General features: G+C 38.9%; 1 protein-coding gene across 1 annotated transcript in view; it reads left to right on the forward strand.

Moving 5' to 3' along the window:
- The window catches only part of adam19a (ADAM metallopeptidase domain 19a), a 212,519-nt gene that overhangs the window by 67,684 nt on the left and 119,088 nt on the right, over positions 1–25,747 (forward strand). Inside the window, exon 3 of the mRNA XM_044184761.1 lies at positions 20,531–20,607. Coding sequence (XP_044040696.1) covers positions 20,531–20,607 — 77 coding nt within the window. The remainder of the gene's footprint in view (positions 1–20,530; positions 20,608–25,747) is intronic.

Genomic DNA, 25,747 nt, shown 5'->3' on the forward strand with positions numbered 1-25,747 from the left:
TGCCACCATGGCCCAGAGGCCATGGTGGCAAAAGCTCTGTCCCCCTTAGTTTTCATCCTGGACTCAGGAACAGACAGAAGACCCCTGCCCGAAGATCTCAGACTATGTGAAGGTTCATAAGGGATTACAAGGTCTAAAATATCATCTGGCCATGAAGAGCCTTAAAAGTAAGCAAAAAGATCTTAAAATCAGTCCTAAAACAAACAGGGAGCCAATGTAAAGAGGCTGAAACAGGTGTGATGTGATCATACCTCTTGGTCCTGGTTAACAGCCTAGCAGCTGAGTTCTGTACAGTCTGCAGTCGTGTCAAAGTTTTTTGATTAAGACAAGTGAACAGACTGTTACAATAATCAAGGGGATAAAAGCATGCACAACAGTTTCTGCATCACTAAAATTTAAAATAATTTAGATTGGATTTTTGCAATGTTTCTGAGGTGATTAAAACATGATTGGACAAGCTTAGCGATATATTGCTCAAAACATAAATTGCTATCAAACAGGACACCAAGATTTCTGTAGTTATGACATGTAGTTATTAACGGTGACACAGAATTTCCTATTGAACAAACATGATGATAACCAGGCTAGTGCAGTGCCAGATATGCTCACCCAGTGTCTCAGTCTATCTAAAAGAATGCCATGATCAATTGGGGGGGGGAATTGTGAATTTTCTTAAAAGTGTATTTTCTTAAAAGTGTACTATTTGTTTTTACTCTGTAAATTGCTTGTAACCATAAGCTAAATTTCTTGTCTAAGCCAAAACTGTTAAAGATCTCAAACATAAAATGCCAACTCACTACATCAAAGACCTTCTCCACATCTAATGTTATTAACAGAAGGTCTTCATTTTGCCTTTGAGCATAATCAGTTAAATGTATTGTTCGCCTAATGTTGTCTGCCAGAAGCCTTCCTGGAATAAAGCCACACTGATCTGTGTCGATTATATCTGTAATAATGGCTTTTAATCTATTGGCTAATATTGCTGATATTATTTTATTATTATTATGTTTATGTTGAGCAGCGATATGGGCCTGTATGAGGAACACTTTGTGGCTTCCTTCCCTTCTTTATAAATGAGTTATCATAGAGGATTGCCATGTCTGTGCCCATTTTCCTATATCTAATGCATAAGTGTATGCTTTTAATAGTAAGGGAGTTATTTGGCTTCTAAAATCTTTATAAAATTTGTAAATCTGTCATCTCCTGGAGACTTTCTTGCTTTCAGTCTCTGTATTTGTTGTTTGATTTCCTCTGCAGTGATTACTTTTGTCAATTAGTAGTAGTTTAAAGTTACTATGTCTCAATTTGGTTTCTGTCCACTCTTACTTAATTTCTGTATAAAGTTTCGTAGTAATTTGCAAACTCTTCTGCAATCTCTTCTTTATCAGTTATTGTTTCTGACTGATCTGTTTTTTAACGCAATAAACAATAATATAAGAGAAATTGCAGAGCTTCTTTAAGCCTTACCAAAGGTTCTCTGGAATAACACTACTAAATAATAAACTCTACTCTCTGAGTGTGTGTTTTTGCATGTCTAAATTGAAACACTAAATCCATTTTCATCCTCTTTGTCTTCCAAGTGTCTACCACCTGTGTTTTGGGAGTGTATATTTTTGTACTTGATATTAGTAGGAGGTTATATTGCTTGTCAGTGCCTGTTGGACGTCAAGTACAATTAGTGAGCTGAGGGTTGTGTGTGCCATCCATCTGGACATGGTACAAAGTGACTTGGATGGAGGTGGAGATGGACTTCCACGTTGCCTCAAAAGCAGCCTGCAATCCGGGTTCCTCTCCTCTACATGCCACAATGTCAGCACCTGGGAATTGAGCCTGCCACTCTCCGATAAGGGCTCAGCTGACTCCTTAACCACGCCAGTGCTCATTACCTCATGCTTGATCAAATCCCCAAAGGGCTTCAGCTCCCCTCGGAATCCCTCTTGACAGCCCTCCGGCGACTCATTTAGAAATGAAAGTGGAAAGGCTCACCTGTGAACTGAAGCTGGAGGGACAGCAGGTGGAAGGAATGGATAGGTAGTCATGCCATCTTCACTTGTCCAGTATCTCAGACCCTCATTTTGTAGTTTTCTATGTGCTTTCTCACAGTATCCTTTCATCTCTTTCTTTTTTTTAAATTCGGCACCTCTGCTCTTTTCTTTTGGTATATTCAGTGCTAGTGGAGAACACTTCAGAGCATTAAATAATTTCATATGGCAACTCCTGCCTTGAAACCTTGACCTTGAAGGGAAGGCGCTTTAAAGCTATGTCCACATCCTGTAGGTCAGCTCTGTATTATAAACCACTGACAGATACATTGTACAATAGACTTCTGAATACGCAAGGAAGATATCAGGCCTATAGTAGATGTCAAGAAAATTGTCTATTTCCCTTGGGGAGCAAGAATTGTTTTTGTTCTGCCTCTTCTAAGCAACTTTTGCTACAGCATACTGTATCAGTTTTAATTGAATGCACCACCTTAAAAGGAATGACATTACTGCATGTAACGTGAATGTAGTTGCTCAAAGTGATGGACACACTAGAGGTATTCTCTAGCGGCTTCTCACGGTTCCTATGAACCATAGTCAAACCCAGGACCTACATCAGGCTGGGTCCAAATTATATTAAGTCTAATCAGGTCAGGGTAGTGTCCCATTCTATTGCCATCTGAGATATGTGTATCAATATGTGTAATACCTAAGTGGATCTTAGCAGATACGCTATCTGCTCGTTAACTGGTGGCACATTATGCTGCTGCCAGTGATCTCTCTGTTTGGGTCTGTTGGATTCGGCCACATTTTGGATCGGCTCCCTTTCAGATTGGATCTTTTTTTTTCTTTTTCTTTTTTTTACGGGTCCATTTCAGATCAAGACATAGAACCTGCTGAGAATTATCACAAACTCTGCAGCTCTATGAAGCTTTATAGCCTCTTTAAGCTGAGGGTTTGGTTTAGTTTCATTACTCTCTTCAACTTTGTTTCCAGTGGCAGCAGGCAGCTGTTTTCAGAGAAAAAGCTCTGATAAACCCACTGTACACTACCTGCCCAGCACCCAACAGCAGACAGACACAGTTGGAGCTGGTGAACATGGAGGGATTGGAGCATTTAGCAGCTAAGGAGCCAGATAGTTCCCTCAGAAGTTAAAACAAAGCCATAAGGAGAATGAATATCAGATTTACATTCATCAGGTGGACACAAACACGACTTCAAATGAACTCTGTGTCTGCTGGATGTGTAAATAGGCAGCTCTTTGCTTCTTTTCTCAGTTACAGTAACCTTTTGAACTGAATTCACACAATTTGCGATGGAATTCGCACCTGTTCTTCTCAGAGTGGTAACTCAGTCAATTTGGAACACAGATCTTCAAACATTAGGAGTGATAGAATTCATTAAAGTAAGCTTTTTATACTTTTTTTTATACTACTGATTTCTTTTCTTTTTTTCTTTTTTTTTTTTACAGTACTAAGGCTCAGAATGTCCTATTAACATCGTTTTCATATTACTGGAACACTGACACTGTCCTCTATCCATTCATATACAGATATTTGTGTTGTGTTGAAAACCTGTGGTAAACAGGCAAACAATCTGAATGTGAAGTTGCGTAAGACTCAGAGTGTATAGTACCACTGACATGCCAATTGACTGCATTGTTAAGTAGTCCGACTGAAAGTTAATAACTATATGTGGGAAGCCTACCTAAGACATGTAGTGACTATATCATAAACCTGTAAATAAAGAAAATGAAAACCAAGCAAAAACAGCCAAGGTTTCAAAGGGTTAAAGCAAAAGATGATCCAGCATCAGCTTTCCAACCAAAGTGCTATCAGCCAAGCTTGCCACTTGCTCACTGCGCATAGTGCTGTTGAGTAAATGGAAAACACATCTATCTTTGGGGTCTTGGTAGTACCTGCTAATGCAGTTCACTGTAAGTAGGCCACAATATTGATTGGTAAATGTGTTCAAGGCAAAATAGCAAGGTTTTTTGTCAGAACAAGTAAACAAGCCAAAGGACAGCACAGATATTTTCATATTAGCCTGAATGCCGAATGCTCTGTCAATTGCACGCACTTAGTTTTCCTAACAGGCTCTTTATTTTTAAATGGCTTTGGAGGACCGCTGTTTATGGTGCCCGGTTCCTGGTGAATATTAAATAGGTAAACACAGGCGATAAAATACCAAAGTTGCAAACGAGAGCCCTCCATTTCTCATATCAGCATTCATCCAGCCACCTATGTCCATTTCCAAAAACATTTCATGCTGCTGAAGAGTGTGAGGCAAGATGCTAAGCACTATGAGTGGGGAGCAACTCACTTCTTAGCTGATAAATTACCCTTAAGGAGTGCATCTTCTTTTTTTATGGTGCTCAGGTAGCTGAGTACACAAACACAAGCAACTGAAGGTTTTATAGAAGAGACAATGGACTGTAAGAATTTATATATTTTAGATTTTTATTTTTTCTGTATTTTTTGTACAGTATGCACAACTCCCAATTACTTCTGCATGAGCTTCATTCACCATGGTGCCTCAATCCTATACATAGAATGCTCTCAGCAGTGTGATGAAGTGTGGCCTGAAGTGCAGTATGACACTGGTTTAGATGAATTGTCACAAGTTGTAGGTGACTAAAAATCGAAACAGTATGGTTACTTTGACCTTAGACAGCTCTGTCAGCTCTAATTGGGTATATTTGTTGCTTCTTTGGAGGTGGTATTGTTTTCTCAGAGCCATTAGTAGTGTAAAAAGGGATTTTCATTTTCCTTAAAAGAGGTATCATGCTGTGAAGTTGCCCAGTGAAATATTACGTGCTGAGCCACAGACGGAGTGGGATATCCAAGGGAGGCGGCAAGAAAATGTATGCCTTTTTGGTAACCTCTTTCATTACAAATCTTCTCCCTTCCATTATGTACAAAGCAGGCTGTCACATTAAAAAACAAAACAATTAACTTGGTATCATGTATTCCATTGCAGTGTATTTCAAACTCTACATTTGGGTCTACTCCTATGTATTTTGTGCATGGGCCATATTCAAAACATATGATAACTGCAGGTTTCTGTGCATGCTAAACTTGATTACCATGGCTATTATTGGCACATACTGAACAGTTGCTTTTTGATCTTGTTCGTAGAAGTCAAGTAGAGGTAGAGCCATGATGAATTTGGCTACAACATTTGATAATTTCCATTTTCCCATTTACTTAAAACTACATGTACTTGCCAGCTGGGGCCTCACTGGGGCATTTCTTTGTAGCCTTCATGTGTTTAGTTTCCATGTTCCCCATGTTTGCATGGATTTCATTCAGGGGGTCTGGTTTTCTCCCACAGTCCAAAGACATGCAGATTAGGTCCATTTGCAACTCTAAATTGCCTGTAGGTGTAAATGTGAGTATGAATGATTTGTGTTCAGTATGTTCTCTCTTTGATAGACTGGCGTCCTGTCCAGGGTGTACCCTGCCTCTCGCCCAATGTGAGCTGTGATAGGCTTCAGATCCCTGCAACCCCGCACATAACAGGGTTTAGATACCGGATGGATGGAAATTTAGCATACAGGAAATAGCAGTATCATATCATCTGCATTTCTACAATATTCTTAGGCCGTTGTGAATGAAATTGAAGGGTTTCAGAAAGTGCTTGTGCACATGGTAGAATCTGCATCTTTCTTTCAGTATGGGAATTATTTGAAAAAGTGGAAGGCTTGAAGAAGTTATTTAATTGGGCACTGAAGCTAGCTAGTTGTGAATGAAATTGAAGCTGCACGGTCTTGGAAAGTGCTTGATGGTCCATCTAGCCAATGTCAAAATAATATAGTCAACAGGTAAACCAGAAACATGTGCCCCAAGTCAACTTTGGTTTTCGACTGTAATATACTGTTGGCCTTGTTGTGAAGCGAGTGTGTATCAGGTGTCTTCACAAGCATGAACTCAAAGAATTACCTTTGTAAATTGTTCTGTCCAAGAGTGAAGGTACTGTGGATAAATCAGTCTCCCTAGCAATGCAGGTGCCATCTCAGTGCCAGTCATGTCCTGCTGCAGTTTTGTTATGTGGCCTGGACTGCAGCTATGTATGGTCATGGTCAGAGCAGAGGCAGAGAAAGGACTTATCAAAAGAGGAGAAACATTCTGTGAAGTTTCTCTTCTTGGAATGTATTCTAATCTTCATTCCATCGTAGATTTGTGAGGATTTAATAAGTGATAAATTCTCTTTCAGAGCAGTTTGCAGGGACATGTTCAATTCAATTTTATTTATATAGCGCCAATTCATAACAGAAGTTATCTCATTGCACTTTTCCTATAGAGCAGGTCTAGTCCGTACTCTTTATAATATTATTTACAGAGACCCAACAAATCCCACCATGAGCAAGTACTTGGCGACAGTGGCAAGGAAAAACTTCCTTTAAGAGGCAGAAACCTTGGACAGAACCAGACTCAATGGTGGGCGGCCATCTGTCCCTGAACTCTCCTTTCTTCAATCACTGATTATGGCTTCTTCTTCTTTTCTGTCCCCTGCATCACTGTCATCTGTGTGACAGAAAGGCACAGATTGGAAATGCTTGAGCTGACACTTATACTTTACAGCAGAGGCCAAATTAATGTTCATTACAAATGCTGATGATAAGTTTTCATTGGGAATAACCGCAACTGAAAACCAGAGTGCTTGTTGGCATCAGAATCAAACAAAAAGTCTTCCAAAAATACAGCCTTGCTTATGCTTTAATAAGAAAACACTGCATGGCCCTTTTTGTTTGACACAAATATCCAGCTGTGCAATCACAATAACATGCATTTCTGAATTCCTTCTTAGATGGATTTGGTAGTGATTAAGCAGGCCATTAGTTTTTGTTGTTGTTTGTTACGTGGGAAATTCTACGATGTGAATTTATAGAGTGAATCTGGGTGCTGTGAAGCATGTGATTAGCCTGGATACCATGTCTGTCACAGCATGAGGTAGCATCAGAGCCAGGAGATCCTGACAAACATCAACACATACCCAAACAAGCTGGAATCAGAGCAACCACAGCTGTTGACTCGTAATAGAAACTGATATATGATGGCTGTTTGTTGGACAATGAAGCGAGGATGTGTTATTGTTTTTGCTCAAACATAGAGTTCAACTTTTCCTTTTGTCTGAGGGAATTAAGTGAGGCCTTTATAAACATCACTGGCAAATCAATTGATACATTGTTGTAAATATCATAAACAAATGAGACCATGACTGGGAAAATTAGAAGGTAGGTAGGTCAGTAGATATGTAGATAGTAGGGGTGTGTATGGTCAATGATCCGATACAAAATGACACAGGTTAATATCAGTTTCAATCTTTCCTCATTTCAAGTACTGAATCCAAAATATCCCAGAAAATGTCTACTGCCACACCAACAATAGAGAGCCAATGTGAAACCAGAATTTACAGGTTCTGTTCCACATGTAAGAAAACCTCATTCAAAATCACATTTGTAATAATACCAATTACTAAAAATCCAGCCGTGGAACTTTTCTCAGCAGTATGTTGTGCAGTACACATTCGTTTTTTTTAACAATCCCTGTCTAAACAGTGTAGTATTGTTTTTTGTTTTTTAGTATTATTGCTTCAGCGGCGTTTACCAAACACCATTTCCCACAAACCCAAGACCTTTGTAGGTTAAACATCATTATCTCGACAGAAGAGGCCTGTTAAATTGCCGTGGCTAGTTACTTAGCAGCCAACATACACGACACAATATATCTGCAATAAGCTTGGAAGATTTTTCGGTCTAGCTCTACTTTTAACCTTGCTAAAATCACAATGGCTTCAAATTTGAATAGAAAGTGTTTTGGTAGACACTGATTTATCTTAGAATATGCATAGTAAACCCTAGGAAGTGGCGTGAGGGACTCTATAGCAAACAGGTACATTTTTAGCCAGTCTCCCAAGAGGATTCATTTTTTTCTGAAATGCAACTGGGTATTGTTAACCTTGGTTCCCAAGGCAATGTCTTACATTTAAATTTGTTTTTGTTTTTGTTTTTTCGGCCTGACAGATAATTAGAAGCTGTCGACACCCCACTTTGGTTAGTGGGGGATTGGAGGGAACATTAATAAGTACCTCACTGTATGTTCCTGTACACACCTCCACCTCCACCCCCACCCCCCCTCCACCTCTGCCACTCGGAACAAGACTTGTGTAATTTTGGCAGCTTTGACACTCATCTGACATAGATTAATTATGTCATTTAGCGAGTCTCATACGAACACACATATTCACACAGCACCAGAGGAATGGTTATTCAGGGCACCCTTTCTTCTGCAACAAATCGACTTCATCCTCAGCAAACCGCAGAAGCCGTCCCTGCCTCAGCTCTCACACCTCTTCCACCGTCCTCAGGATCACTCCGTCCTCCTCCGCTCTCGCTCTCCAAGCCCTCTCGGGTCTCAGACTTGATTGCCTCCTCCTGTAAAGCTCCATCCACTCACACCTTTCCTGGCCCTTCTCCATGCTGCTTGACTGATCGGGAGAAATTGCACCGGAGACGACTGTTGCTCCTTCAACAATTTCATGGCCTAGTTTCTCTCAGATAAGAAAAACAGTCAAAAAAGGAAGGAAGAAGTGAATGGTTCACAGTCAGTGATCACTGCAACTGGAAAACTCCATCCTGGAACCTTTTTTTCTTTTATTTACTTCCCAATTATTTGGTTGTTAGCAGATATGTGATTGATCGTTTGCTTTCTTAATAAACATGACATTTGAAATCCACATTTGAATTTCACATTTAGTTTAATATAACTTACCTGAGTGTGTTTTATACGGAGCCCCCTAAAGGTCACGGCGATCATTTTTTTGAGGACTACTTTTGCATATCCTTGCAATATATTTTGCATTACCTCGCAATATGTTTTGCGTTCCCTCACAATAAATTTTGTGTTCTCTCACAATACTTTTCTTCTTCCATTCCTTCAGAGCCATATGTCTATTTCTGCTCAGCTGTTCCCAGCACAACGCAACAGTATATCAGCTCACTGAACTTTACTTTGAACTGGCCATTAAGTATGCTGATATAGTACTACTGCTCAATAGGCCTGCATGGTTATGTAATTAGTGAAAGTAAAATGAAACAAATTCTTAGATAATTTCTTAGCTCGTTCTTTTCTCCAGAAGAAAGCAGTACGGTAATCTGCAGGATGCTGTCGGATTCATTCGTGAACACTTACTGTAGTCTGTACTGTACTGTGCAGTTGAATCTACTTCATAAAGCTAATGTGCTCAAAAAAAGCAACAAACAAGAAGGTGACTGAAATGCTGCAATCAGTCTGTGGTTCTGTCATAGAAAGAGCAGACAGCATTGAACCACTTGCAGAGATACATCAGGAATGCAGACCAACGCAAGTTGGAAACCTTTTTGTGTTTTTGCACAGGGTCTGCTGTTAATTAATTAATTAAAGTAACCTTCAATGCTGAAACAGGTTTTGGTAGAAGGCCTGTTTCTATAAGTGTGGAGCAATAATTGATGTTCCTTATACATACAGACAGCCAGAAGTTTGATATATACATATATGTTCTATCTGATAACTTGTTTGCAATAGACATCATATAAGGTGAGGTGTCCATAAACAATGCTAAATGCATTAACTTGAGAATCTCCACACTACCTTCCATTACAAACAGACATAAGGCTCAGAAGGAACGGAAAAAGAAAAGTATTGCGAGGTCATGCAAAATTTATTGCGAGAGAACGCTAAATTTCTGGCGAGGTAACACAAAACATATTGCGAGGGAATGCAAAAGTAGTCCTCAAACTTTTTCGCCATGACCTTTAGGGGGCTCCGTAGTTTCAGGGTTAGGGATAGAGTTTGGGTTACAACTGAATATGGCTTAGTTTCTTCTCTGAACTTCTGTTGAGTTGATAAAAATACAACTAATGAACTAAATTTAGGTCAGATTTCGTGTGTAGTCAATGGTGAGGAATTTCCTTTGCAAAATGATGAAACTTAAACCTGCATTCCATCTAATGGCCAGCAGGGGGCGAGTCCACTGGTTGCAAAAATAGTCAGATTGTATGATTGTCTATGAGAAAATTATCCTCCTTCTCACTTGATTTATTACCTCATTAAGCCCTTTCCTAATGAGTTTATGGTCTCAATCGCAAGTTTTAAGTCTTCTTCAATATAGCATGACGTTCATTTTGTAAATTATGGTCCCAGTAAAAGAGACGATAAAGCAGGATATGCTTTAGGACGTGGCTACCTTCTGACTGACAAGTCGTGACAACGGCGCCCTGTCAATCAGGATAGAGGTGATGCGTATCCATGGCATTGTGTACATTTAAATAGCTGTGAACTTAGTTTTGGGTGCTGTCCGTGTTTTCGTCTAAGAACTTTGACCGTTTCACAGTGTGTTTTCAGTTCATGAAAGTTAATTGTAACATTAATTGTAAGTTAATTGTTGGTCACCTTAAAATGTCTTGTTCAGCTTTCGGTTGTACTAAAAGACACAAGGAGTCAGCTGTTCATTTTTTCGCTAAGTACATTTTGTTTTAAGCCTGTTTTTCGCTAGCCAAACTTAGCATCCCAATTAATATCACAGTTTATGTGAATTACAGATGCACCTTGCTAACCAAGCTAGCTAGCTCCACCCTCTTGTCCAAATATGGTAACTTCTGGCTCCAAAGATGGCGACGGCCAAAATGCCAAACTTGAGGCTTCAAAACAGTAGTCCACAAACCGATGGGTGACGTCACGGTGGGTACGACCACTTCTTTTATACAGTCTATGTGTTATACCAATCGAATGTTACTGCTATACTTGTATTCAAAGCAAAAAAGCAGATCTCTTGTCACCCCAAAGGCAGAGGGGAAAGTTGTGTTTTTTTTAATGTCGATGTGATCACGTTATTGTGTAGACAAATGTAGCTGTTTTGGATTGACTGAGAACTTTCCAGACAGTTTTGACAGTCTTTGCAATATCATTACTCCTGCCAATAAAGACATGGAGATAAAGCTGAAATAGTGAAGCATTACGCAGATAATCAAACTGAATTGCTATTTTGTTTCACTTCATTATTCAGACTGACATTGTGTTCATGTTAGCCATTTTTTGTTGGTGGTTGGGGAGTATTGTTTTGTTTTCCCCAAACCAATCATAATTTTCACTTAATGTGGAAGCTGCAGTAGCTGTTGCTGGGAGCAGTTAACTGAGCATTTTTCACGATGATTGAAAAAATATTTCGATTTAAAAGTTGTTATTCCTCTAAGTAGACTTACAACAACCTGTACAGCTGTCTTTTTTCCACACTTGTTGCCATTTTCCGTGGATGCACCCAAACTGTCTGTTGTAAAAATTACAGTTTACAGACCCACTTCTTGCTTCAAGGTTGACTTACTGTACTTGCCATAGTTGTGCGCACACAGTTTTCCTGTGTAATGAGGGATTGTTAATGACACTTCAGGTGATCACTTTCAGTTTTACCTTCCAAATGAGGTGGTCTAGATAATCTAGATAAACTGTTAGTTTCCAACCTGTCCGACCATCTTGACAGCTCGTGTTTCTTGCCTCGCCTGACTTCACTGAGTTCAATGAAACTATCTTCCCAGATATCAGGTATTACTTTGGACAGTACAATCATAACCAATAGAAATGCTGACCAGACATATGAAGATAAGGCCCAAGCTGTAATATACCAGAATTATCTAAGGTCTCGTGGTGCCATTTTGGGACAGCCATTGTGCAAAATTGCAGCTTTAAGTGCATTCTTGTGTCACTAAATGAACACACAATAACTGTCACTAAATGAGGGTTGCCTGGCATCTTGTAATGCATGAGATAAGCCTTAATAGAGCATAGTTATTGTCACTGTGGCAACCCACAGTCACATCAAAGATCTGAAGAGTACATACATCATCACATCTTTGTATGTTTACTGTTCATAACCCTGTATGATAATCACTGCCTCTCTGGAGGAAAGGGAGGATTGTCAGGGCACTCATCATATTCTTAGCATGTAGATTAGACACGCTTTGATCCATCTAATAAGCCATCCTCTGGCACAGTGTGTGTTAGCGCTGCTTCACTGGAGCACAGAGAGGGCCTAGGCTTAGAGCTCCATCTGATGAATGGAATCTGCTGTCTTCGTCCCTCTCCATGTCCATCTACCGCCCCAAGCAGATAAGCATCAGTGTCACAACTGAATTCAACGACTTTCCTCTTCCTTTCATGTGCTGTCTCTTTGGCATCCCCTTTTCCTGTTGATTCTCACCATCGATTTGTCTTTTCCTGTTTCTTTGTTGTCTCGCCTTCTGTTTCTCTTTTGGTGTCTCTTAGTGTCTCCAACTGTCTCTTTTCATCAAGTGAGCCTCTTGAACAGGACTTTTCTAACTTCTTATCCAGTGACTTCTCAAACTCTCCATCCCTCTTAATCGCCCCAGTCCATTTTTCATCTTCTATCTTACCCTTTAGGATGTGGTATACTAACAGAATCCAAATTGACTGACATTTAAACACGATCAAACATGTCACTGCACACAGTTTAAATTTGTGCATACTTGATGCAGCTTTACGTTGTACATTTATTTGCTCTTTAAGCCAGTGGGGGTTCAGCATGAAGATTAAAGCTGTATAACTGTAACCTCAAGAAATCAGGAGTAGCAGCCCAAATCACTCAGAGCACAAACACCAGTGGCTGCTGTGAAAGATCGACAAATGTGGTTGAGGGAATGTGAGGATTTGGAAGCCGTTTCATCAGTAAATGTGCAGATACCCCACAACAAACTCAGTAAACAGAGCCTCTGAACCAATCATTTTGAAGAATTGACCCTGAGATGTTAGCCCAGAGATATGAAGAGAGGCAGTGAAGTGTAAAAGGAAATGAAGATGCTTTTCCACAAGGTAAAGTAACTGGTCATTTGATAGTTTGAGCTAGTAGAAAATCATGCAGACGATCAAATCCAATGAAGAGCTACATTTCTTAACCTCTTCTTTTCTGCATATGTACCTTCCACAATTAAGTTTCATAGCAGGAACCTCTGCCTTAAGGCCTCCGTATTAACTAGGTCATGTGACAGTTGTCAGACCACATCTGAAAGCAAAAGTGTTCTTCCCTATTCCTAATGACCAACATTGAAGTTGGGGCGAAAAGCCTGTCGCCATGTGTCTAGGGATACGGAATTGGATTGAGATTGGGGAGACAGTGGGATGTAGCCCCGAGGAGGCTACGACAATAGGCCTTTTCCCCTGTTTTCGAGGGGAACAATTACGTGCCTTTGGAAAGGGGGTTTCAGATGCTGTTAGATGATCCAACAAGTGTGCCATTTAAAGCATACTGAGGCCCTTAGGACCTCTCCTTATCCAAGGTGTTGCTTCTTAAGGCAGATAACTAGTTTATATGATGTGTTGTCCAACCACGTCTTAAGGTAAAAGTGTGGCGAAAAGAGGGGCAAGAAACTATAATCATTAATATAACAGCATACACTTTCGGACAGTCTTTCCTTGAAAGTATTCGTGGCTTTGCACTCGAGAGAGCTTGAATGAGAAGTTCAAACCCCACCTACTTTCACACCTCAGCACATGGCCAGTTGTTGTGTAAAGTGGCCGTGATTGTTGGATTGTCTGTTTCGGAAAGTTCGGACACTGTTAGATGATCTAACAAGTACTTTGTTGGAAGCATACTGAGGCCTTTAAGACATCTCTTTGTCCAATTCATTGCCTTCTTGATACTTCACAGTTCCCTAACTTCCTCCTTCCTTTAAGTAAATCCTGACACACATACCACTGGCTGTCACCAGTGCTCTCCCTTCTCACCTTGACACCTTTCACACTTCCCACTCACCACCCACTGTGACCCTGCCGTGACCAAGCAAGATTTTTCAGTTGGAGCTTGGGAAGCTTCACAACTAAACAGCTGAAAATTATGCAAGAGAAGCAGAAGTGCATCTGCTGAGCATGTGTCACTTGATGTTAGAATGACAAGTTTAATGATGTGGTAAAGAATGGTTTTGAATTCACAATGGGTTGTTTTGTTTGGAGCCTTGCTCAGAGATGGGAGATAGATAGAAGAGTGAATACAGATAGGACCTGGCATTTCTCAGTTAATCCCACTTCGTGGTTATATCATAATGTAGTACAATATTTCTCTATACTCTGACTTTAATAAAAAGAGGTGACTTTTTTAAACTACATTACATTATATGGTTTTACCTTGCACTTTAGTCTTGCCCTTAGACTGTTTTTCTTTCACAACACTGGAACTTGGGGCCTCATTTATCAAAGTGTGAGCACAGGAAGTTCTAAATAAGTGTGTAAGGACTCCCCATATGAACAAGAAAGTTGGTATAAATGTGTATAGGCACACTGGTGCACAATGAAAATTGATAAGATCAATCAGCCTGAGCAACCCTTTGGCAAACAAAAACGATTTGGCCAAACTGTGCATACTGTTGACAGTGTTTTTTTGTTTTTTTTTACGTTCACTGCCATTGCTTTCCACAATATCTGGGCATAGCAACTACGGTATGGTTAAAGTTAGGTGAAGATCATGGTAACTTTTAATAGACAGAACTGTGACAGAACACAAACTCCATTTCTCCTGCATGAAAATCAGAAATGCTACATGCCCGTCCACCTCCCCGAACTCTACACCTTTACTTTTCTCTATGTAAGGGGCACACTAAGTCCTGCATTGACACTTTTAAAATTAGCCATGTTTCCATCCACATGTAGTGCAAATTTTAACCAAATTTGCAAAAAAGAAAATACGAATGAAAGTGTGTTTCCAAACATGATGGAAATATGACAATTATGTTTGTTTCATGTACTTATAATTCCCTTGATTGTGGAATCTAATGATTGTGCAAAATGATTGCGGTCAGCTCAAATAATTGTGATCAGGTGATCATGTAATAATTGTGACAGGCCTAGACACAAATGGACATTAGGCACTGAACCACTTCACTATCATTCACAGATTGTTGTGGTGTGTCAAGGAGGAAAGCAGGAGTAGGACCCAAAATGTAGACACGCTGGCAGGGCAGGTGCAGATCAATGATTTAATAGACACAAGGCTTACATGGGTAGTCAGGCAGGCAGAGATAATAATAAAAAAACAAGGAGAGCAGTCCAAACAGGCAAATGAGTCCAAAAGGGAGCAGGCAAAATCCTAAATCCAAAAGCAATAGTCCAAAACCAAGGCAGAAAGTCCACAAAACACAGGGAAAGGGCTGAAACACTCGACACAAGGTACAAAGACAATCAGACACCGAACAAAAGAAGGACACAGACTTAAATACACTCAGTGAGGGGAGACAACGAGACACAGGTGAAACTAATTGACACTGGTGAAAACAATCAACGCAATCAACGACAGGAAGCAAAACCACCAGACACATGAGGGAAGGAGAGCATTTCAAAATAAAACAGGAAATCAATTAGACACAAACCCAAAACCATGACACAGATGACAAAATAGTTGCTCAGTGATGCAGTACTTGAAAAACAAGATGAAAAAGAGTAGGGCTGGGTATCGTTTAAAAAATGACGATACCAGTACCAATACCAGTACCCTTAAAGTGATAAAGACCAATAGAGTACTTCATTCGATACCTTTTGTTTTGTTTTTTCTACTTCATTTGATACCCATCATGTGAATGGAAGCATTCAGTTGCGTAAAATGCCACCACTCCTCCCCAAAACATCACGTTTTGGTGGCATCTCGGCACGCTGCCAACTCTATCAAATACACCACGCTAGACTTGGAACACTAGGAAATGAATGTGATGGCTCTGACGTCATCTGAATCCACATGTATGCATAAATCACGCACCTGCCACTCACCCGAACAAATGATTTTCTCTGTTTTAGAGACCTGCGGATATCACTGTGATCGGCGCATCACTAATCTGACGGTGTGTGTTGCACTCATCTGTGCAGCTGATCTGCTGTTAACAAGTCATATAATTGATCTAGTCACAGAGTAGCCTACATGCCGGTACTGCAACACAGTGGGAAAAACTGACACAATATTTAAAGGAATAACTTAATGTATTACGTTTGCAGAATTTACAAGAGGGGGGAAATAATTAAGAATTTGTCGTAGACAGCGTTTCACAAAGTTTATAAAGTTTCCCCTAACTCAACAACTCACAAAACTACATGTCTGGGGTTGATTTGCCACCAACCTCAAATGTGCAGGTTTTGCTCTTGAGGACAGAGATCCGATCTTAATGAGGATAACGAAAATGCATTAAAAATACCAGGTGTAAATGCAAAGAGAAGATGGGATTGTTTATTATCCGGATAACATATCCAAATACAGATCACATTTTAATACCAGGTGTCAATGGGGTGTTTGTAGCTATCAGCTGAAGGTGCTGTAGTAAATCAGAGAACGCTTGTGGTGATTGGCTGCGAGCAAAACCATACAACTAGTCATTTTTTTCTAGATAAGGGTACAAAAAGGATTAAATGCAGGTATCATTTGACTGGAGAAGTTTCGATACTACCTGGTCCTTGGTTATTTTGGTAGATACCTTAAAGCTATCGAGTACCGATACCCAGCTCTAAAAAAGAGGCATTCCTGGAATTAGGGAGGAACAGCAGCAAGTTAATGTAAATTTAAAAGAATTAACTTTCTCTAATTTCACCTTTTTATTTCAGAGCACAAGAGTTGCTTATTTAAAAAGAAAACTCATCTGAAAATGTTGGATTATCCAATATGTAATTTTTACTGCATCAACATTGGGTATAGGGTATGTATGTCTTCAGGTGCCAATCTATCAATTTTGCTGACATTATTGACAATAGTTGTCCATTGGAGTAGGATGTCTCCAATTTGGGAATTGGTTTACCCACGATTACATTTGTCTACAGGAGGTTTGTCAATTTGTATGGCCAGGAGTGGGTCTAAATGTACGCACATTGTCAAGCACATGAAAAGACTGATGAATCTGATTCTATATGTGGAAATGAGAATATGTACAGTGTACTCACAAAACTGCATAAGCAAAGTTGATAAATGACGTCCGCAATCTGTCATCTCTAACTTCTAAGAAGTAGAGAGCAAGAAAATATGAGAGATTTTAAATCTGACAAGACAGCCACTGCTGGTGACTGACAGAACACACAGTGTGGGAGGTACAGTTCAAGAGGTTCACTGATGGCCACATGCCTGTAGTGGCATTAAACACACCACCCCAACTCTGAGCATGTTAAAACACTATATGGTTTAGGAAACTGTTTGATACTGTTGTAGGAGTAGGACGCAGGCAGTGTCACTTCAGATCATTCTGACAGAGACACACAGATGCACGCTTCCTCTCTTTTTTTTTTTTTGGCAAAAGATGTTCTCAGTCAAGACAAGTGTAATGATTTCATGGTGCTTGTAAAGAGTTTATGGTGTTTCAGACTCTTGTCAGCTGTGGTGCAGCAGTCTTCCTTAAAGGTGGAAAAGTAGAATGCAGCGCAGACAATTTTGTTCAAGTCTAACACTGCATTTGCATAGGACTAGTTTTACCTGGGAATGTATTTCATTGCCTATTGTTCTTTGTACAGACATAAGAGGGTTCTGTCTATGCACAAAGTCTGTAACCTCTTCAACTTCTCGTACTAGTGGGATTTCACAATTTCTTTTGAATCAGTGTTATTTTGCAGAACTGCTGTTACTCATTCAGCAACAGTCAACAGAATTCAAAAGAATTTCATCATTCAAATATGATTTCCTCTAGTTGGTAGTACTCATATCCATATTACATAACATTCATTACAGCGTCAGATAAGGGAGTGTTGTTGTCTCATTTGCTGCCATTATAGCGTATCAAAAAGTCAAGATACTAAGACTGTTTATTTGCCTAAAGGAGTTCTTTTTTGCAGCACAGTTAGCTGCTCACTTAATGAGCAATTAGCGTGCATGTAAGGCTACAACTAACAGTTATTTTCATTATTGATTGATCTGCCATTTACTTTCTCAATCAATAGATCAGTCATTTGGTGTACAAAATGTCAGATAATAGTCAAAAATGCCCATCACAATTTCCTAAAGGCCAAGTTATATGACTATTTGCCATTTTGCTTGAAAAATGACTAATAACTAACAATTAATCAATTATTAAAATAGTTGCACATTATGTTTCTGTTGGTCGACTAATCAATGAATTGATTAGTTGTTGCAGCGCTGCTTGTATGTAAATTTCACATGTACTCAACTTATGTCAAAGTCGGGCTGTGTACTACTCACCTATGGAGGGTAAATTGAATTGATGACAAATTTTTTTCATAACTTCACCTCTCTGCATCTGTAAAATATATTGTCCTAAAAAATAGAAAGAAAGAAAAATAATTTTTAAATTGAGTTGTTTTACCTTGTTGCAGTTTTCACAGAGGGAGCATGAAACTGTTGGGCCTCAAATAGTTTTCTCTGCAGAGATGCTTGCCAATAGTGAAAGAAATTAGTTTGAGGTTTATTGAAATGTTAAATGAGCTCAAGTGTTTCTCATAATTTAAACCATATGGACAAGTTATAATTAAATATATCTCCATATTGTTTACATCACAGTCAGCGTTAGTCAGATATTAAACATATGATGTCATAACAGTCTAGATCCAGAACAGAAAACAAAATTTTGTTTTCCATTAAATCCTTTAGTGTTACTCTCACAACTCTCTAACAAATTGCTGATTTATATTTTTCAATATATTTATTTATATAGCTCCAATTCATAACAGAAGTTATCTCATTGCACTTTTCCTATAGAGCAGGTCTAGACCGTACTCTTTATGGTCTAAATATTATTTACAGAGATCCAACAAATCCCACCAAGAGCAAGCACTTGGCGACAGTAGCAGAACCAGACTCAGGGTGGGTGGCCATCTGTCAGTTGGGGAGGGAGGGAGAGAGAGAGAATACAGTGGCACACTGCAAATTCCACATAGGATTTTAAAATAATAATAATAATAATAATGTAATGGTAGTGGTAATATTAATATTCATAAAAAAAATAATAGCAATAATAATGATAGGAATAATAATGATAATAATAGTAATAAGACTAATAATAATAATTGTTGCAGCGGGTGTTGAGCTGGAACAGGGGGGCAGCAGGTGGCCTGCAACCACAGATCCAGACTCTGCAGCTCCGGAGGCAGAAATACCTGCTGAAAGCGACAGAAGGAGAGAGGAGAGAGACGAGAAAGCACAAAACTACGAGAGAGAGAAGATGTCGAGTTAGTAACATGCATTAATGGGATAAGAATGCATACAGATAGTAAGGTAGAGGAGGAGCTCAGTGCATCATGGGAAGTCTCCTGGTAGTCTAGGCCTATAGCAGCATAACTAAGGGATGGTTCAGGACTCACCCAAGCCAGCCCTAACTATAAGCTTTATCAAAGAAGAAAGTCTTAAGCCTACTCTTAAATGTGGAGATGGTGTCTGCCTCCCGAACCCAAACTGGGACCTGATTCCACAGGAGAGGAGCTTGATAACTGAATATTCGTTTAAAAAAACAAAAAAAAAATTTGTGTTTAAACTCTCAAATAACAATATCAGTTGGAGCCTAAATATTTCAGTATGTTCAGCTTATAGTGTTTTCATAGTCCATCAATGAAAAATGTACCTTCTTGTGCAGCTCTGTCTTGTGAGTTTCATCTGCTAGTGTTGCTGCTTTTGTGGCTTGAAAACAGAAACTTTTCCTCAACTGCAGCCGATCATGACACAAAACAGGTTGAAGTTTTTTCAAGTGAAACCCAGTGACAGTTGAACACTTTAACTTCAGCTGCAAATTTGTGCACGTAGGGTCAGAATAGCAAAATCTTCTTCATAATTTGCTGTATAATGAATACCGCAGCCACTAAAGACCACTACTGGGACTTAATAAAATGCTGTAAACGGTTGTAGTGTGTTTAAAACTGTTGAACACACAAGAAAATACATTTCCATTACATGGTACCATCACTCTTGGAACTGAAAGGATTAATTAATCAAATAGTTGATGGACATAAAATTAATTGGCAACTATTTTGATAATCAATAAATCATTGAAATAAATTTTCAAGTAAAAATACCTGCTTCTAACATGTAATGGTGTTTCTGCTTTTCTCTGTTTGATGTTATTGATCAAATTTAATAACTTTGTGTTTGGGACTTTTGCTTGGACAAAGAGACACCTTGGGTTGTGAGAAATTGTGGTGGGTAATGTTTCACAATTTTTGGACATTTTTCCCAAAAATAAATCAAATAATTGAGAAAATAATTGGCAGATTAGTCAGTAGAGGGGGGAAAAAATGTTAGTTGCAGCCCTAAGTAGAATGTATTCCTATATCTCTGAAATATGTACCAGAAAAGCATTTATTCTGAAATACATTTTAGGGAATGGATGTGTGAAATCTATTTATTTTCCACTGAGGTTCCATGGCCACTCAGCTTGAAATTAACTGCCTTCCGGCAACTTGTTGACTGTGTTACCTGCAGGCTGAATAAATGGTGCTGTAAATGCACTTTGATGCTTTTAAATTCACTTTAAGCAAAGTGTTCCTGGTGAGTTTTTCTACAGCTATGACCTGATCTGATCTCTGTTCTTAACCCGACAGGAAGAGTACCCAGTCAGAGGGGAATTAGTGCTCTCATCCAATGACCTCCAACTGGTGCTACAAGTGGAACGTAATCAGTGAGTATTCCTTCTCTCGTACCATCTTTACTGCCCAAACACCTTTAATAACCTCCTCTGTCTTCCACCTGAGAAAGATGAATTATTGGGAAACAGAGAATGTAGAGTGAAGTGATAATAGATGGAGATAGCAAAAAGCTCCAATCATGCCTCTTCTCTCTCAGCTCTTCTTGACTTTTTGGTCAGTCTGTGCTTTACCACAGGAACTCAGGGTTACTAAATGTTTCCATATCTTGAAAGCTTATTAAAGATTGAATGGATGGCCTTAGGATATGGATGTGCTAGTGCTAATAGCAGTTGCTAGCTCAATAATCCTAAAGCTAAATGGTTTGAGCTCCTATTTTACAAAGAATAGGTTGAGAACACTTAGAATTGTGTGAGCTTCGTTGGTCAGCACAGAAAGCTCTATGAATCACTGATGCTGAAAAAGACAGCTCATGTTCCATTAGACACATTATTTGATGGTCATAGACAGTTGCTAGTCCATGACCGTGAAAGTGAAGTCATGGTTTCAGCCAATGGCATTTGGAGCTCTTCATATTCACCTCAAGAGAGATAAATATGACATGCTCATGACATGACAACCATAGCTTTAGCTACTTATTTGCTTCTTTGTAATGGGAGCAGGGAATGTGTAAGTGACACACCTCAGGGCACAAAGAGAAGGGAGGCTAATCAGAATGAGCGGTGAGTTCCATGGAGGTCATGTGGAACAGGGTTCAAGGCCAGCAGAGGCTATGATGTTCCTGTGATAACATCAAGGTGAGCTCTGTCTGGCGCGTGCACATTAGCCGGAGACATGCTGAGACTCCCGAGGTGGACCCCTTAACATGCTCATAAAGCCCGGAGGTGGAGAGAACATGTCTGAACCTTTCCCCTCAGAGATCCTTAACCTAACAAATAGATCCTTATTAGACTACGGACATGAGGATTTAATTTAGGTATAGGAATCCTAGTTATAATAATTAAGTGTAGAATGGCGTATGTTTAGTGAGGAGGGAATTTACCAGACAGTTATCAAGTTGCATTATGGGTAGTGTAGGATCCAGTGTTTCTGGCGGTTGACCCATATTAGTAACTAAAAGTCAGGATATCTCAGCCTTTGCTGCTTCAATTTTGACCATTCCTGGTAGCTAAAATGCTAACAGAGCATAGCCCAAATATAATACGTCTACATATGCTACAACCACTAAATGAGTAAACTTCACTCAATATGAAGTGAACAAGAGACATGTTAGCAAACCTAATGAAGTCTAAATCTGAAATACATAAACAATGACTTTCAAGGTCAATTTAATTTTTATTGGCTTATTTTATTTTATGTATGAATTTTCAATGTCATCAAGTCATTTGAATTATTTTTTCTTTTATTGAATGTTAAACGTCTTGTTTTAAAACCAGATAATTTACACCTGTTTGCAACACAAATCAACTTGTTTTAAGAATTTTCAAGAAATTGGTGTCAATTTCTCAATAACTCAATAACTGAAAAAAAAAAAATACTGGATAAGATGGAGTTTTTTAAAAAAATTCTAAGAACTGAGCTACCAAAGTTTCCTTTGTTGAAGGCTTTGGAATTTATTATTTGCCTACTGGTAAAAAATATGACAATAATTATAAAATAAATTTATATACAATATTTAAAAATCAGATCTGCAGGTGAAATCCTAAATCTGGCACACATACAACAGTTTGCCAGTTGAAGAGCCAGGATACACAGTATTACGGTTCATGTTATTTTACACATAGGATCATACTTTTCAGAGCTGTGTACCCCTCACCTTTTGTCACAGTGACTGATGGTTTGTTGTGATGGAATGTGGGAAGCATTGCACTGCATTTGTGTGACTTCAGAAGGGATGAGCAAGCGTGAGATGCCTCAATGAGTGGCACATTGAAGATTTCAGTATTTCAGTCAAAGGCACCGTACACATACTGGATGCATAGGATTTCAGTTGCTTGGAAACAGATTGATGACTTGGAGTAAGAGGAGACAAATGGAGGAACTGACACAGACAGTTAGGCAGGCCGACAGAAACACAAAAAGCCCTGAAACAATGGTGGCATACATGAAACAGACAGGCAGTGATGAATGACATGGAGAGGCCATGGAAACGTACAGTGAGTTAACTGGTGACGGTACACTGAGTCTGGGCCAGGGAGCCACAGTGTGTAATACAGGACGGCGAGTTGGCAGAATCTGTGCTTATTTTAAACCAGCAGTTGACTCCCAGCGAAGTTTGGTCTGGACCAGCGAATGTAGGTCAGAGAAAGAGGAACACATTGTGGGGAAGCAGTCGCTCTATTGATGGAGGAGTTACTGGGAATGTTACTGGAAACTGAGTTTATTTTATCTACTGGGCCTCTTCCACTGGGACAGGACTGGAACATGGCCAGGAAGAAGCAGGGTGTTTAGAGACCAAGATCAGTACTTTTACACTTATGAAAGGAGGAGAAAATATATCTGGTATAATAATCAAGATTATCGCCATTAAAAAGAGGAACATCTTTTTATAATGATAAACATATCTCGTTATCACAATAAACCATCTTCTTACAAAGAGAAAAAATATTTTGTTATAATGAAAGTATCTTGTTTTCACTACCAAGCACCATGACATTAGAAGAAAATCTGTTATAATTAAAAAAGAACTGTTAGGAGAGAAAATCTCATTGCGTTATCACAAGAAAAATAAAGTAAACAAAAGTATCTGTTATAATGTTGAAACTATCCCGTTATCATAACAAAGTATATTTTTAGAAGGAGAAAAATATATTTTTATATTGATGAAAGTATCTTGTTATGACAACAAAATATCTTGTTATTAGGGGAAAAACCATATCATTATGATGAAAACAGTACCTAATTGTTATAGAAAAGAATTTCATTAATAGGAGAAAAAAAACATCTCTTTATAAAAGCATTGTGAAATCGGAACAGAGCAACTTGTTATAAGGAGAAAAAATATCTCTTTATAATGAAATATCTCCTTATATCTTGTTATAAAGATAAAACATGTTGTAACTAGCACTCGGAGAACGCAGATCTTTGCCAAGGCCAACAGTCCAGTCTTCTATGCAAATTGCGACCACTAATATGTGGCTGTGGGTGTTACGGACAGAAGGGTGACAGTGGGGTTTCTCCCCCAAGAATTTGATGTAATTTGACTAAAAACTATGCATTTTCACATAATTTTAGACAATTATCATAACAATATTTATTTTAAAAAAAACCATACAGGTTGTAGTTTTTAACTTTACACTCAGACATCAACAAGAAAAAAGTGAAACCAATATGCTCACTGATGAAGTAAGCACGATGTCCTGAGGCTTATAGTGAAGGGATGTGAACCTGCTCATCCTCTCAGGGTGAAGCCATAACCAGCTGCAGGGGTGGGGATCCTGAGGGTTGTAGCTTTATCTTATCCATACTCTTTATCAGTACTCTTACCGGTTCTTTTCCATAACAAGAGAATTGGGTTTTTTAAATTATCATTTTAAAAAAAGAATATATTCAGAACAGGATTGATTTATATTTTAGATGAGAATTGATATTAGACATATAATATTTGACATATAACCAATTTAGTTTCCAATTACGCTAAAGAATTTTTTAAACTTCAAAGACCTTCAAAGTTCTGTATCTATTAAAATAGACCAATTAGCTATAATAATACTCTAAATACATTACTACAACACTCAAAATCACTTATTATAGAAATGATATATTTTTATATAAAATTATATAAAAATAAGTTTGACAGACTAACAGGACAAGCTGCTGCTCAGTTCTAAATGCACTGGAGATCCTAATTAAAATGTTGACTGGAAATATTGATGTCCTGATGTCCTATTGATGTGATGTCCTGAAAGGTATGATTGAGTGAATCAGACTATTGTTTACTATCTGCTAGCGATAGCTGTCAGTTAGCACTTGACTTCTATCTACCTAGAAAATTTGGGCTGGAAAATGAGCTAACGCTAGCTCGTTTATGTACAGTACAGATGGACCTGCCACTCTGTTGGTCTTTTCAGGAGTCTTTTTTATTTCAATAATAAGAAAAAAAACTCTGTTTAGAAATTGAACTGCCACAGTTTCAATTTATTAAATCAAGAAAAGCTCTAAAATTCGAAAGTAAGAAAATCACATTTCCTAATGTTACAGGTAACACTGTATACACAGCTGCATATCTGTGTGTGTGTGTATTGAGCTTGTACAAGCAAGAAAACAGAATTAAGCAAACATGTACACTATTACAGAAGTGCCAGCAGGGTAATCACCATATATTAAATATTAATAGCATCAAAACAATTAGCCATATCATTCAATTAGTTTGCATTGTCTATTGGTGCTCAGCAGCTTTATCTCCTCGCCTAAGTATATCTCACACACACAGCTCAGGATGTTGGCATTGCACTTAAAGACCACATTTAATTTTAATTGCAAATTTTCTGTTGAGGGTTGCTAGATGAAGTGTAAGCTCTCTTTATGAAAGCCTTGATTACACTACCACCCTGGGATGTTACATAATGAAATGGGCAATACATGCCATCCATTGTACATAATGAGGCGGATCTTGCAAATGTGTCTCGTTGAGCTAAATGTATTGCTGTACTCCAGGCAGCAGACCTGACAAGGTGTTAATTAGGACTCGAGTCCTGTGAGAGTCTGACTTCACAAAGACAAGTTTAGAGGGAACGGCACTTTTTAAGCACTCTCCTGGCAACTACTTTTATTATCCAAGTTCCTTCATCGATTTTTCGCAGGAACTAGTTTGTTTGAATTTGGCTGTAGCCCCACAGTTTCTCCACTTTAATAGTGATTAAAATCAATAATGAGCTTTGTTCTGTTAATCTCCTCTAATCCAGCTTGGGATGTCAGCTCAGGTGATGACTGGCAGCTCAGAGCCAGCCACGCCCGCCTCCTTTTTACGAAGGAAAATCCCAAGAAAACCACTCCGATTTGGAGCCGCTTCAGCTGGCAGGATGAAGGGATGAAGGGGGTGAGGGGAGATGAGAGGAGGGGGGATGACGTATGAGTCAGTACCAGGAAATGAATTGTCCTTCAAAGGCTCTGAGGAGTGTGGGAAAGACACTGCAGAGGGTTAGTGAAGCTCAGAGGAAACAGAATTAACCTTCA

This window comes from Siniperca chuatsi, linkage group LG22 (assembly GCF_020085105.1).
Source record: "Siniperca chuatsi isolate FFG_IHB_CAS linkage group LG22, ASM2008510v1, whole genome shotgun sequence".
NCBI classification, from domain to species: Eukaryota; Metazoa; Chordata; class Actinopteri; order Centrarchiformes; family Sinipercidae; genus Siniperca; species Siniperca chuatsi.